Source organism: Theropithecus gelada, chromosome 5 (assembly GCF_003255815.1).
Source record: "Theropithecus gelada isolate Dixy chromosome 5, Tgel_1.0, whole genome shotgun sequence".
In the NCBI taxonomy this organism is placed as follows: domain Eukaryota; kingdom Metazoa; phylum Chordata; class Mammalia; order Primates; family Cercopithecidae; genus Theropithecus; species Theropithecus gelada.
The window spans coordinates 22652749-22665562 of NC_037672.1; the positions used below are offsets into that span (position 1 = coordinate 22652749).

A 12814-nucleotide genomic window follows, 5' to 3' on the forward strand; every position below is an offset into this window, starting at 1 on the left:
TTCACCTCTGAACGTTCGTTATAGAAACCACTGCGTCTGCCTTTGCCGTTTAGAAAAAGACAAGATACAGAAGGTGCACGTTACCTTACAGCTGAAATGCATCCATGAATATGGAAAAGCCGGGAGAAAGGGAGAGAGAGCCAGAGAGGAAATAGAATAATAATAAGCGAGTAATGGGTACTGATCTGAGAAGCATGCCAGGAGTTTGGTTACGATAAATAAGAAAAGCAGGAGTAGATTTGAAACATTCGTTTCCCTTTATTAGCTCAGTGAGGCTGATGTGTACTGCACATTTAAAAAAAATCACAGGAATTTTCATACAATGAATAAAACCACAACAATACATGTAGAATTGGCAGGTGGAAAAAAGGCCCGGCAAGGGCTCAACTAATCGCTCACTTTCCCTCTTCAGCATAGTTCAACCAACAGTATTACACTTTCACCTACAAATCTTAAAGTAGCTCCATCAAATCAGCAGTTCACATTATTGAAAATGTCTGTCACATAGGTACAAATTTAGAATCATCACATTATAGTACATGGCTATTCTAGGTCATCTATAGATCAGGTCTTAGACTACAGTGATTGAAGTTCTCATTACAGCCATCAAGAAAGGACACATAATCATTACCTACTGGAAGCTCACATCTAAAGGCATGAAAAGGTTTCCTTTTTTCAACTGACCCAAACATCATACCCCAATAGTGCAAAGTTCCCTCTCTGCTGCTCTGAATGTTGACAGCCCAACTGTTGTTCTCGGAGTCGTTTAGCAAAAAAATTGATTTTGTTGCACTGGAAGAATTATTCTGCTACATCTCTTTTAAAAAAGAAAAAAACCCACATTACTAAAGCACCAGTTCGGTTACCAAAATTGTAGATGTGGTACTTACCACGGCATGAAGGCAATGGCCCACGGTCATCTAAAAATCCTACAGATCTATGCTGAAATTTGCCTTCAGTGATGATGGGGTGCGCATGTTCATTTGAAATATTCTCTCCCAAAAAAATAAAAATAGAAATGAGAGGAGCACAGCTTACATTTTGATGGGCTACCCACAGTGTCTGCAGAAGATACAAAAGCTCCACTAATTTTAGATGCAATTTGAAGTCCATTGAGGAAAACTATCTTCATGGTAACAACATTGGTCAGGCCGGGTTGCGGGGGGGATAAATTAATCCTCAATACATGTGTAGTGCTGTCTTTTGATAAGAAAAGAAACCAAGTATTCCACTCATGTCAACAATCCAGGGCAAAAAGGAGAATGTATTTAAAATTGGATCACAAAAATTTAAAGGCAAAATAGAGAACACATGTGGTCCTTGAACACATAATAGGATTTACTAAATATCGATTTCTTAAAAATAATTTATTGCTCTTAATAGTCTTTTTATTATTATTCTACAACAGAAGATACTCAAAATTCAGAAAGAAAGACTGTAAACTTTAGTTTGGCGTTCACACAGAGTTAAAATACCTGCATTTAACCTACAGAACAACAATAATTAGGCGGATTAAAGATGTGTTACTGTTGTAACGCAGAACCTGTGAACAAGTTCTTTTATTTCATAGTATTTTTATTGCTTTCTATCTACTTAGAAATAAGAAGCCAAAAAATCAAGCAAGCATCCGACAGGACAAACAGTGGATTCACTCAGAACACAATATGCTGGTGATAAATGAATGCAGCTATCAAAATTAGCTGCATTGGCCTGGGGGTGAAATCCATCTTATAAGATTGTGTTGGGTGAGAGAAAGGAAAAGAACAATTAAGTAGTAGGTGTATCATGTCTTCCAGAAAAGTCATGTCAGCCAAACAGTAATCGAATCTCAATTTAGAAACTTGAATACACACTCCAAACGTTACTGAATTCCATTCCAGGGACTCCACACTCAGATGAAATCCTGATGCTCAAAATGGAGGTTTTTCTGAAGTTTTTATTGAATTTAGCAGAAGCAATGTCATCAAGAACAACATCATGGTCACGTCAGAGGCCATGCTAGTGCAAGTAGAAACACTGCTTCTGCAAAAGCTGAATTTCCCAAATGAAGCACTTACACTCCAACCTGACAATTGTCATGCATCCTAGGTAGAAAATTTCCACTGGCTTTATTATTTTCATCATCTCATAATTTATAATAAATAGGCTATCTGCAACTGATAAATATGTCTCTTTAGTAAACAAAGGAATGAAATATCAGTATTTATACAGGATGCATAACTGTAAAAAATACAGATAAATACCATCGTCATACTCTGCCAAGGGAAAGAAATACTGGCTTCAAAGATAGTCTTCAGACACACATTAATTATTGTAAAAATCATACTATAATTATTACCTCAGCATTTTGTATCAAATTAAAATCACAAAAATTAAAACAAAACAGCATTTTAAAAAGATTTTTGACTTCTAGTTTCAAAACTACTGTTGATAGAGAAAATAAAAACATTTCTTAATGGTTACCCATTGAGAGACTTTACATAAAATCATGATATCTTCTAGAAAAATTTTAGATGAGAAAATTTCATTCCCCTAACAAATCCAGTGTATAAAACTTCAAAGAAAAACAAGCGACAAGAAAATGTGGAAAAATATCGCGGAAGTGGTTAATACCTTTAGGGGACTAGGATATTTCTTGACAAGATGCTTAGATTGAAGCTCACCTAAGGGATGGATGTGCGGAAAGCATCATTTTGCTCTTGTTGCACTCAACAGACACACACACTGTCTTTTTGTTTTTACAATCAAATATATATAAGCAGTAAGTTCAGCTTCTAAATATGTTAGTGTACAATAATTGTTTCACCTCATAATTACATTTGAATATTCTTGATTAAGAAAAATTTAGCAGTTTTGAAAAGAAGGCTGCATTTACAGTGCATAGCTGTAACAAAAAAGAACATTGTTGTATAGTATATACATAAAATAAAAATACTCCATTTAACATCTGTAAATACTTAACTACATCAGAGAATGTAGCAATTACACTATCTGAACACATCTCAGAGAGTTCTACCCAACTCTCATTAGTATTGTAACCCGGTGTCCACTCCTCAGAAAGAACCGCTGAACAAGCTGCACGCTTGACCATTGACAAGGCTTTTGAAATTTGCAGTGGAAGATCAACATTTTGGACATTTACATGGGTGTCAGGATTAAGGATGAACTACAGAAACTTCAAAATGTTAGGAAACTTTAGCATTCTGGTGCCCGCAGTATCCTCTCCCACCCAGATTCCATGGCAAAAGGAAAAAGAAAAAAAAAAAAAGAGAGAGAGAGAGAGACAGGATATTAGTTCTATGGAACCTGTGGTTTCTTCAGGATTGTCATATAATCATTACGTTACGAGAGAAAGCTTGCTTCAAGTTGATTCTGCACTTTGTTAAAAAAACAGAGTACAAAGACTGATGCCCAGACATCAGCAGCTGTCATTTTAGGGTGGTTTGTGGTTGGTTGGTTGGTTGGTTGTTAGTTTTCTTTCCTTTTTAATTTATATATATATATTTTTTTTTTATTTTCCTTTTGAATAGAATACGAACATTTTGAAGTTCTAGGTTTTAAGTGTGTCTTCATGGAACTGCTGCCATTTGAAATGGTTTGCCCTTGCACATTCTGGTCAGGTGCCCCCAGTCCTCACATGTACCCACACATACTTCCCCTAAACCAAGCACACACACCATACACATACATACACACACACATACATGCACACACGCACACTCCATCACCAAGAGACTCCAGGAAAAGCAAAGCTGACACCCATGAATAAACATGTGCTTACTGGATATCATTCTGTCTCTTGCCTCTTCAGCAGCTGTGTTCATGTAAACCATTGTTGTTATTGTTGTTGTTGTTGTTCTTGTTGTATTGTTGTTGTTTTTGTTTTGTTTTTTGTACAGAGAGTGTAAAGTAGGAGAAATTCCTAAGTATGACTTGCAATAGTCTTTAGGGAAGGACGCGCTGTCCCATGAGGTATTCGCCATCCCTCTGTCATCCTCAGCTAGGGAACATGTTACCTGCGCAAGCTTCTCTGAGCTTCTTTCAGTAAACTATCAAAATCCAGAGAGTCATACTTGCTCTTGGTGGAAGCAGGGTCAAAGTCATCTGAGTTTGAATCTGAAAGAAACACAAGGCAGTTTAGACACACGCTTTGCTGATGGCCATTAACTCAATCATTCCAATTCAAGACTACTGGATTTGATAACAACTCTTACAATCAATATACTTTAGAAAACAATGTCCGGATTTTATTGGATATATACTGATAAAAAGAAAGAGGATGGGGAGTAGTGAGCTTTCAAAAATACTTACCTGTTGACTCATTTAGGCTTAAACCCCCTGGGAGTTAGGCAGAGCAAACATTAATATATCTCTGGCAGATAACCACCCTCCCCTTCCCCCGGCATGTCAAATGACTTGCCCATGGTTCCTCAATAACTTAGATGTAGACGTGAGAGTACAAGCTGGAACTAATTTTCCTATTCAATGGGATTAATTTAATTGAGCATAAAATCCAGTTGAGTATGAGAGAAAGAATCATGAGAGGGCCGGGCGCGGTGGCTCAAGGCCTGTAATCCCAGCACTTTGGGAGGCCGAGACAGGCGGATCACGAGGTCGAGATCGAGACCATCCTGGCTAACACGATGAAACCCTGTCTCTACTAAAAAATACAAAAAAACTAGCCGGGCGAGGTGGCGGGCGCCTGTAGTCCCAGCTACTCCGGAGGCTGAGGCAGGAGAATGGCGTAAACCCGGGAGGCAGAGCTTGCAGTGAGCTGAGATCCGGCCACTGCACTCCAGCCTGGGTGACAGAGCAAGACTCTGTCTCAAAAAAAAAAAAAAAAAAAAAAATCATGAGAATTTCCCCTAAACTTCAACCTGATGCTTCTCTTTGAGGCAGGAGGGGACATATGATGTGGTCCTCTACTTCTGTACCTCTAGACATCCCAGAAATTTTGGTGCAAATTCTCCCCAAATTGGAAAGTTGAGAGGAATGCTTCACATCCCAGGAGAGTGAATTCGGAAAGAAGAAATAAAGTGCAGGTATAAATAAAGCCACACCCTTCTTGGACTCTTAAAGTAGTCCAAGTAAGCTTTTGGGCAAAGTTTCACATGCTACTTCAAATAGACCTTAATAAAACAGATATAGTTTAGCAATATAGAAAGCAAAGTAAAATTCTGTTAAATATTCCTGGTTTTTCTCCATTGATTTCTATGAAAAAAACAGATATTTCTGCTGGTCTTGCAAGTAACAAAGGGTAGCTTGGAAATATAATAAAAAGCCTCTTGTAAATACATTAATTCTTTTTGAAAACATTTATTTAACGGAAAACAAAACCATTCTGGAAAACTAACAATTCTACCAAAATATAAGAATTCCCATGCTTTTCCCAGAATAAGTTACAAAATCGAAATGGTCAAAGTAATAGAAAGGTATAATACGAGATACTACAGAGGCATAATCGTTGACTTACAAAGTTGTTTTGCTGACAAGATTGCAAACCAAGCTCTCTAGAACCAGCCTGACCATCCCGTTTCCCAAGTTTCAATCTACCTTTACATACCTAGATTTAAAGACAAGGAAATGTCTTTACTTATGTTTTCCTTTCATTCTGATCACCTTTGGTCTTTACTGAGTTTTTTCCAGCAAGTTTTTTAAGGTAAGAGCAACAAGAACAATTACAGTCTCAATCATAAAAAACAAACACAAAACTGGCCAATCTTTCCTCAACAACATCTTAAATAGTCAATTCTTAAATTACACTGGCTTCAACGTTTCTCTTCATAGGCTAATGAATGGTTTTCTTGAATTGCTAAGACCTCACAAACAACTGCTGTTACAATCAAAATCTTTTTTGTAGAGACAAAAAAAAAAAAAAAAGTCTAGCTCATTGCTAGAGATTAGTCTGAAATCAGAATTCCACTTGCATTGTAGATCAAGAGGGAAGAGTCCCCCAGTGATGGAGTCTGTGTGATAAACGTCAGCCTGGAACCATCAGGGACATATACACATACCTTTCCTTGAGGAATACCTTGAGAATATTTTAAATTGCCTTGCGTTTGCAATATTCTAAGTAAACTCTAGAATTTCAGTGTTTCTGTATTTTGATAAGCAAATATTTTTTTAAAAATTGAAATAGTAGTTCTCAAGAGTTTCTTCACTGTGAAATATAGTGTTCACATATATACCCACTTATACAGGTTCACTGTTACTCAGAAAACAACCAAAAAATATTTTTGGTTGCATGAGATGGAATATGGATACATTTAATTTCTGAGGCAATAACATCTACTCCACGAATTTCTCTCCTGCTAATGAAAGGATATTGGAGCACAGTAAGATACAATAAAAACGTTATAGGAATAACTCAAAAAGTCACTCTAATTTTTCAAAATAAATTGTTACAAATAATGATACTGTATTATTTGAAACAAATCACATCATACTTATATTCCCAGCACCTGGAAAACTGTTGGCACCAAGGAGGTACTCAAATTAATATTTGTTGAAGGAATATACTAATCTCAAACACCAAAATATTATTAAAACCATGATTGAAAATATTTATATTGGGATGTGGGAATGATTTATCAATGAATGGCAAAGGAATACATAAAGTTACATATGTAATCAAGAGTACTGATAATACGATACATTTATTTCAGTTAATAAACAATTTATAATGTATGTGTCATTTATACTTTTTTAAATGTTTAAGTTACATAATATAACTCATTCCTAATCAAAACTATTACATTCATAATACTGACCCATCTTTCTCTTTGGATCCTGTAGTCCTACTTTAATTTCTCTATGTCTTTCACCTCTGATTTTTTTTTCATTGAGGTCTTTAGAAAGATCCATTTGCTTATAAGACAGTAAACTGAAAGACATAGACTACAGATTCATGGCAACTAGAACTTAAATCTTGGCTTCACTATTTTAATCTTGATCAAGTCATTTTAATCTGTCACTCTCATTTATAAAACTGGGTCACAAATAGTAGCTGAAATCGTTATGTTTTGCTCTGACAATATTGTCGATACCATTACCTAGTTTCAGTAGTAGAGAAACAGGATGTATAAGCTAACTTAATTTTGGGGAGCAAGTAAACAAAAAGAAAATTGATTAAGTCTATCTAGAATGATAGGGAACTTTCTTGTCTTGGTAAAATTAATCTGTGTCACATCATTTTTGCTTTACTATTGTGACATATGTGTAAGCTCCTAATTCCTGAGTCCAGTATATTCTTATGCCCTGAAGCATGCATGAACACTAAATATGGTGAGCACAAGGATATTTGAATTCTTCAGGGAACAAAGACAAGACATATGAAAAGCTTTTTGAGTTCCAAAGCTGAGTCCTAGAGTTGATTCTTCCATTTTAAAATGACTTTACACTTCTAACTTCTCATTCCCATCATTTTAAATTGTAATCATAGCCACTATTTATTGAGCACCTATGTTATGCCAGACACTGTGCTAATAGTATCACAAACATTTATTTAATCTTCACAATAACACTATACGGTATTTTACAAATGAAGAAGCAGAACTGAAGGGGTCGAATTGTTTGCCTATCAGCAGTGTTAAGTCAGATTTCAATCCCAGGTCTGCAGGATTCCAAAGCCTGGCCTCTTCGGACTATACAATGCTGGAGCTCGGAAAAAAACTACCTTTGTGCCATCGTAGAGTTCAAGGGAATTGGAAAAATCCATGCTACTACAATGCACATCAAACATACTTTTCAGAAAATACAGAGCAAGCTTAGCAATGGCAAAGTTTCTATCGCTGCCGGCTAGGCAGGAAGATAACGAGAGAGGAAGCATTCTTCTTAGAAATATTTCAGGGAGGCTCCAGTTCAATTTGGAAATACCATCCAATCCTCCCTCTACCAGTGATGAATCGTGATCTGAAGGCCCCTCTAGGTAGCTTATTTTAAACTCTAGATGTTTTGAGAGACTAGAAACACCCTGGCCTTCATCACTGAAGAAAATAAGTCAAATCAACTCAAGACTTCAATCCGTCTTGACTGTTTTTATCAGCCAACATTTGAACAAATGACTTGCCACATTCTATATTTTCATCCCTAGCCCACTATCTCTCTAACAGTCAGCTGCCTCTCCCCTGCTTCGCACTATCTTTTTAGCTTGTGGAGTGAGTTATAGCATATACCCTCTGAACAATGCACATCACCCGTATCCATTACTCTAGGAAGACATCCCTTCATTGGACAGAAGAAAAAAAATCCCTGTATTTGGTATTTGTTTCCTTCTTTATACCAACCCAGAGAAAATGCATATAGATATCTAATAATGCTGAGGACTAGATTTATATGTTAATTCCACGATAAATATTAGACATAAATTTAAAATAACTATGTCATAGCCACAAGACATTTGCCACTTTCCTTCCTCAAAGAATTTAAAAGCTTACAATGCGCACATTAGATGGGGAATGACATGCAAAGGAACAAAATTAAAATTGAAAAGGAAATTAAGATGTCCATTTTAGCATTATTTATAATATTGAAAAATTAAAAATTAAATGTGGGCTGGGCACGGTTGCTCACGCCTGTAATCCCAGCACTTTGGGAGGCCAAGGTGGGCAGATCACGAGGTCAGGAGATCGAGACCATCCTGGCTAACACGGTGAAACCCCGTCTCTACTAAAAATACAAAAAGCACTGGGTGTGGTGGCGGGGGCCTGTAGTCCCAGCTAGGCAGGAGAATGATGTGAACCTGGGAGGTGGAGCTTACAGTGAGCCGAGATCGTGCCACCGCACTCCAGCCTGGGTGACAGAGCGAGACTCCGTCTCAAAAAAAAAAAAAAAATTAAATATTTGGCTGTAATGTAATGACTAAATATAATGGTACTATTCACTCAGCAAAATACTGTGCAACCATTAAAGTATGTTAATAAATTATTTTTAATCTCATGAGTCACAGCAGAACATGAATTTATATATTAATTGAGAAAAGTAGAATTTGGAAGTTTATATACATAAATATAAATATATATATATAAATTCAAATATATGAAATTAGACATGCTGAGACAAAATACTGGAAGGCAAATCACTTCATTGGTAATAGTGGTTATTCCCAGATGACAGGCTGATACATGATTTTAAGTTTTTTCTTAATACTTTTTATACTTTCCACATTTTACTCCTTGAGTCTGTACAGCTTTTATAACAGGAAAAATTAATATTATGTTTGCTTCAGTTTCCTTATCTGTAAAATGGGGATGATAATAATAACATACACCTCCTACAATATTTCTAGTACTTAAATGGAAAATGCTTTCAAAACTCCTGGCACTGTGTCTGGCATATGGAAGCACTCAACAAGTAACAGGTGTTTCTTTTTTTTTTTTTTAAAGAAAGCATAGTGTGATTTAGTATATCAAATTTAATTTTCTTCTCTGTAGTTGTAGTTCATAGAAAATAATGATATTTCTGAGTGTCTGTGATATAATAAGAAAAATATGAGACTTTTGCATATTCTATTCCATAAAACAATGATGGCAATGCTATGGTTCGTGAAAGGATTCAGGGTAGGCCTGGAAAGCAAAAGCAGGTTACACACACACACGCACGCACGCACGCACACAAATCATAAACACCTGTAGACACATACAATACCTACCTACATACACACACGTAAACACATGGCCACACACATCTGCACAACACATGCACACACAAAGCACAATACCACACACATACACATTTAATATTCAGACAACACACACAGACACACACAATATCCACACAGATACACACCATACATGCACTCACAAAATATAAAGCTGCATGCACAACTAACGCACATACAGAAATCATGAACACATGTAGAAACACACAATATCCACATACAAACCTACCACAATTTTCAGCACCTGAGTAGACAGTACAAAGAATTTACTTCTGTCCTTTCTTGCCAAAACCTAAGCCCCTTTATTCTGAAACTGTCTTATACATTTTTCTTAAAAATCTGTATTCACACATTCCCTTTAGTAAAATAAAGTGATGGTTCAACCCAAGATGCCAACGGATTATGTTTGCTCCCATCTTGAGCTCTACATTATGGATTCCTCATTCCACGTACAATAAAATCCATACCTAGGTCTGCATAGTTAGATTTGAAAAATTGCTTGCGTCCACAAAAGTACAGCTCGAAGTCAGTTTCGTTCGACCTGCGCAAAGTGTATCCATTTTCAAGAGCAGCAAAAGCATCACAGGTATAACGGTAGGTAATGAAACCATAGCTGTCTCTGAAATGGACAAAGAAGAGAAGTTCAAAGCTGGTTAAGAAGTATTAACATACGGGACTGTAACCCTTTCTATTTTGTGAGACTTCTCCGGTGCCAACGTCTGAGCCACTGCATCCATTTATCAGTGTGATTGTCCTGTCAAGCAGCTAAATACTTATTTCTGGGACAGGAAATCTCAACTAGAAAGATTACTAAATAGGGATGAAAGAAAATAAATAAGGTTCTGAATTCAACATGTCATCTGTCAAAGCACTTACATTGGCAACTCCCATCCCAGTAATCTTATGGCCATAATTTTTTACATACGTCAACTTCTAAACAAGAAATAATCTTGAAGATTCTCACCCATCATCCCGCAGATTTACTGTGCACTCCTCAATTTCACCAAAAACTTCAAAACGGTCCCTCAGTTCTGTCCGTGTTGTGTCAGGTCTGATTTTACCAACATAAATCACACGGCGCTCTTCCTATGGGGGGAAGGAAGGAGAGAGTTTTGCTGGTTCTGGAGATGGGAAAAAAGCTAACCCTCAGCTGGGCACTGTGGCTCACGTCTGTAATCCCAGCACTTTGGGAGGTCGAGACGGGTGGATCTTGAGGTCAGGAGTTCAAGACCAGCCTGGCCAAGATGGTGACACCCTGTCTCTACTGAAAATACAAAAATCAGCCAGGTGTGGTGGTGGGCACCTGTAATCCCAGCTACTCAGGAGGCTGAGGCAGAGAATTGCTTGAACCCAGGAGGCAGAGTTTGCAGTGAGCTGAGATTGTGCCACTGCATGGGCGACAGAGTGAGACTCCATCTCAAAAAAAAAAAAAAAGTTAACCCTCTAGAAACATTCATAAATGTATAATCATGCATAAGAAACCCCACTGAGCTTTGCAATTAGAGCAAAACACACACTACAATGGAAGGAAAGACTACATTTGAACCAAGTGTTAATTCCCATTTCTTCAGTATCAATCTCTTTTCACTCACATACATTCTTCTCTTCACCTCTACTCTTTTCTACCTTTCCTATATGTCTCTGTTCTACTCTCAGATGAATTTGATGTGTTAGAAAAGAAGTCTGTATAATGCGCTCTTTTTTAAAATCATGGAACAATACCTATTAAATATTTGAACATTTGTGACTTGATTATTAATCAAAATTATTATGAAACTGACCTGGCTTACAAAACTATTACATTTCTCATTAACTCAGAATTCTAATAATGAGATGAACAAATTCTGACGTCCTCAAAAGAGTGGTTCTTAAACTCTACTATAAATAAAAATTACTTGGGGTGCTGGTTAAAAATGCAAATTATTGGGCTTTATCCCAGTTGTACTTAAAAAAAAAATGTAAGATAAGGTTCTACAACCTTTATTTTTAACAAGCACACCCCAGCGATTTTGATGCAGGTGGTCCAAAGACAATAATTTAAGAAATAAAGTCTTAAAATGTAGGCCATTTTAAGCCATGAGTCTCTGAAGAATAAGAGCTAAATAAAAGAGGCTATAAATTTCACTTTGCCAATAAATCTAGTCTTATTTTAGGAATAGACTAGAGGGGTGTGGCCTAATTTTCACAAGTGGAGTCAATATCATCATAATCTGAAAGTCATCAGTAATTTATAACCTACAAAATACAGGAATAATATTTTATAGCTTGAGGATAAATTCTTTTTTTAAAGCACAGCAATGCATTCTTAGTGTAGGAAGCAATCCTACATCTCTTGTTCCAAGAAGATAAGGCCAAAAGTTATGATGTCTCTCAAAGTTTTAAGAACATAAGGAGTTAATATAAAGATTGTGCTCACCATCTAGTTTGTTTGTATACTAAGGACAAACAAGGATAAAATGAATTTAAGGTTGCAGAGATTTAAGTTGGGTTGAAGCAAAGACTAGAAGCAGAGAACTGAGGTACAGACTTAGCTTGCCCAAGAGTTTTCTTTGGATGTACTGAGAGTCCCTGGTCTTGGGTGATGAAAAGAATAATTCGGGCTGAAAGCAAAAAGATACCCTGTCTTATTTACTGAATGGTTTTCATTTTCGTATGCCCAGTGTTTGACCAAGAATCTGGTAAGAAGTAGGCACCCAACAAGCATTTGTGAAATGTAACTGAACAATTCGCAGACCCTATATCTTCCTGGATGATAAGCTTACCAATGTCTGGTCTTATTCTACCATATATAACATTCTTGCCTCTATTTTTATTAGGAAAGTAATCCTAATGTCCACCTGAGCCTCAGGTGCAAATAATCAATTATCTATTTGACACTTCAGGTTGGTTGTGCCTGAGGAACCTCACACTACACCAACCTTACCGAAGCCCAACCCTCCAGCCTTGCCCTCTCCCCATTTGGTTCTTTCCCAATGTTCTTGTATTAGTGAAATGAACACCATCCAGCCAGTTATTTAGGAAGGAATTTAAGTACCTCCCTTTACTCCTTTCTCTTGGTCCTCTCCACATGTCTAACTACTCATCAAGTCCTATTGATTTATTTCTCCTAAATCTCTCTCTAACCTATTTTCTTTATTCCATGTGTCCTAAGCCAAG

General features: G+C 36.7%; 1 protein-coding gene across 7 annotated transcripts in view; it reads right to left on the reverse strand.

Annotated features, from left to right (window-relative positions):
* Positions 1-234: 234 nt before the first annotated feature.
* PPARGC1A (PPARG coactivator 1 alpha) overlaps positions 235-12814 on the reverse strand; it is a 686617-nt gene continuing 674037 nt past the window's right edge. For 6 of the 7 annotated variants that reach the window (XM_025385681.1, XM_025385685.1, XM_025385687.1 and 3 more), the window contains 3 exons: positions 10623-10744; positions 10126-10277; positions 235-4116 (listed from right to left, as the gene is read on the reverse strand). In XM_025385681.1, the coding sequence (XP_025241466.1) occupies positions 4013-4116; positions 10126-10277; positions 10623-10744 (378 nt within the window). In that variant the 3' untranslated portion in view covers positions 235-4012. The remainder of the gene's footprint in view (positions 4117-10125; positions 10278-10622; positions 10745-12814) is intronic. The other variant, XM_025385683.1, reaches the window with a different exon arrangement.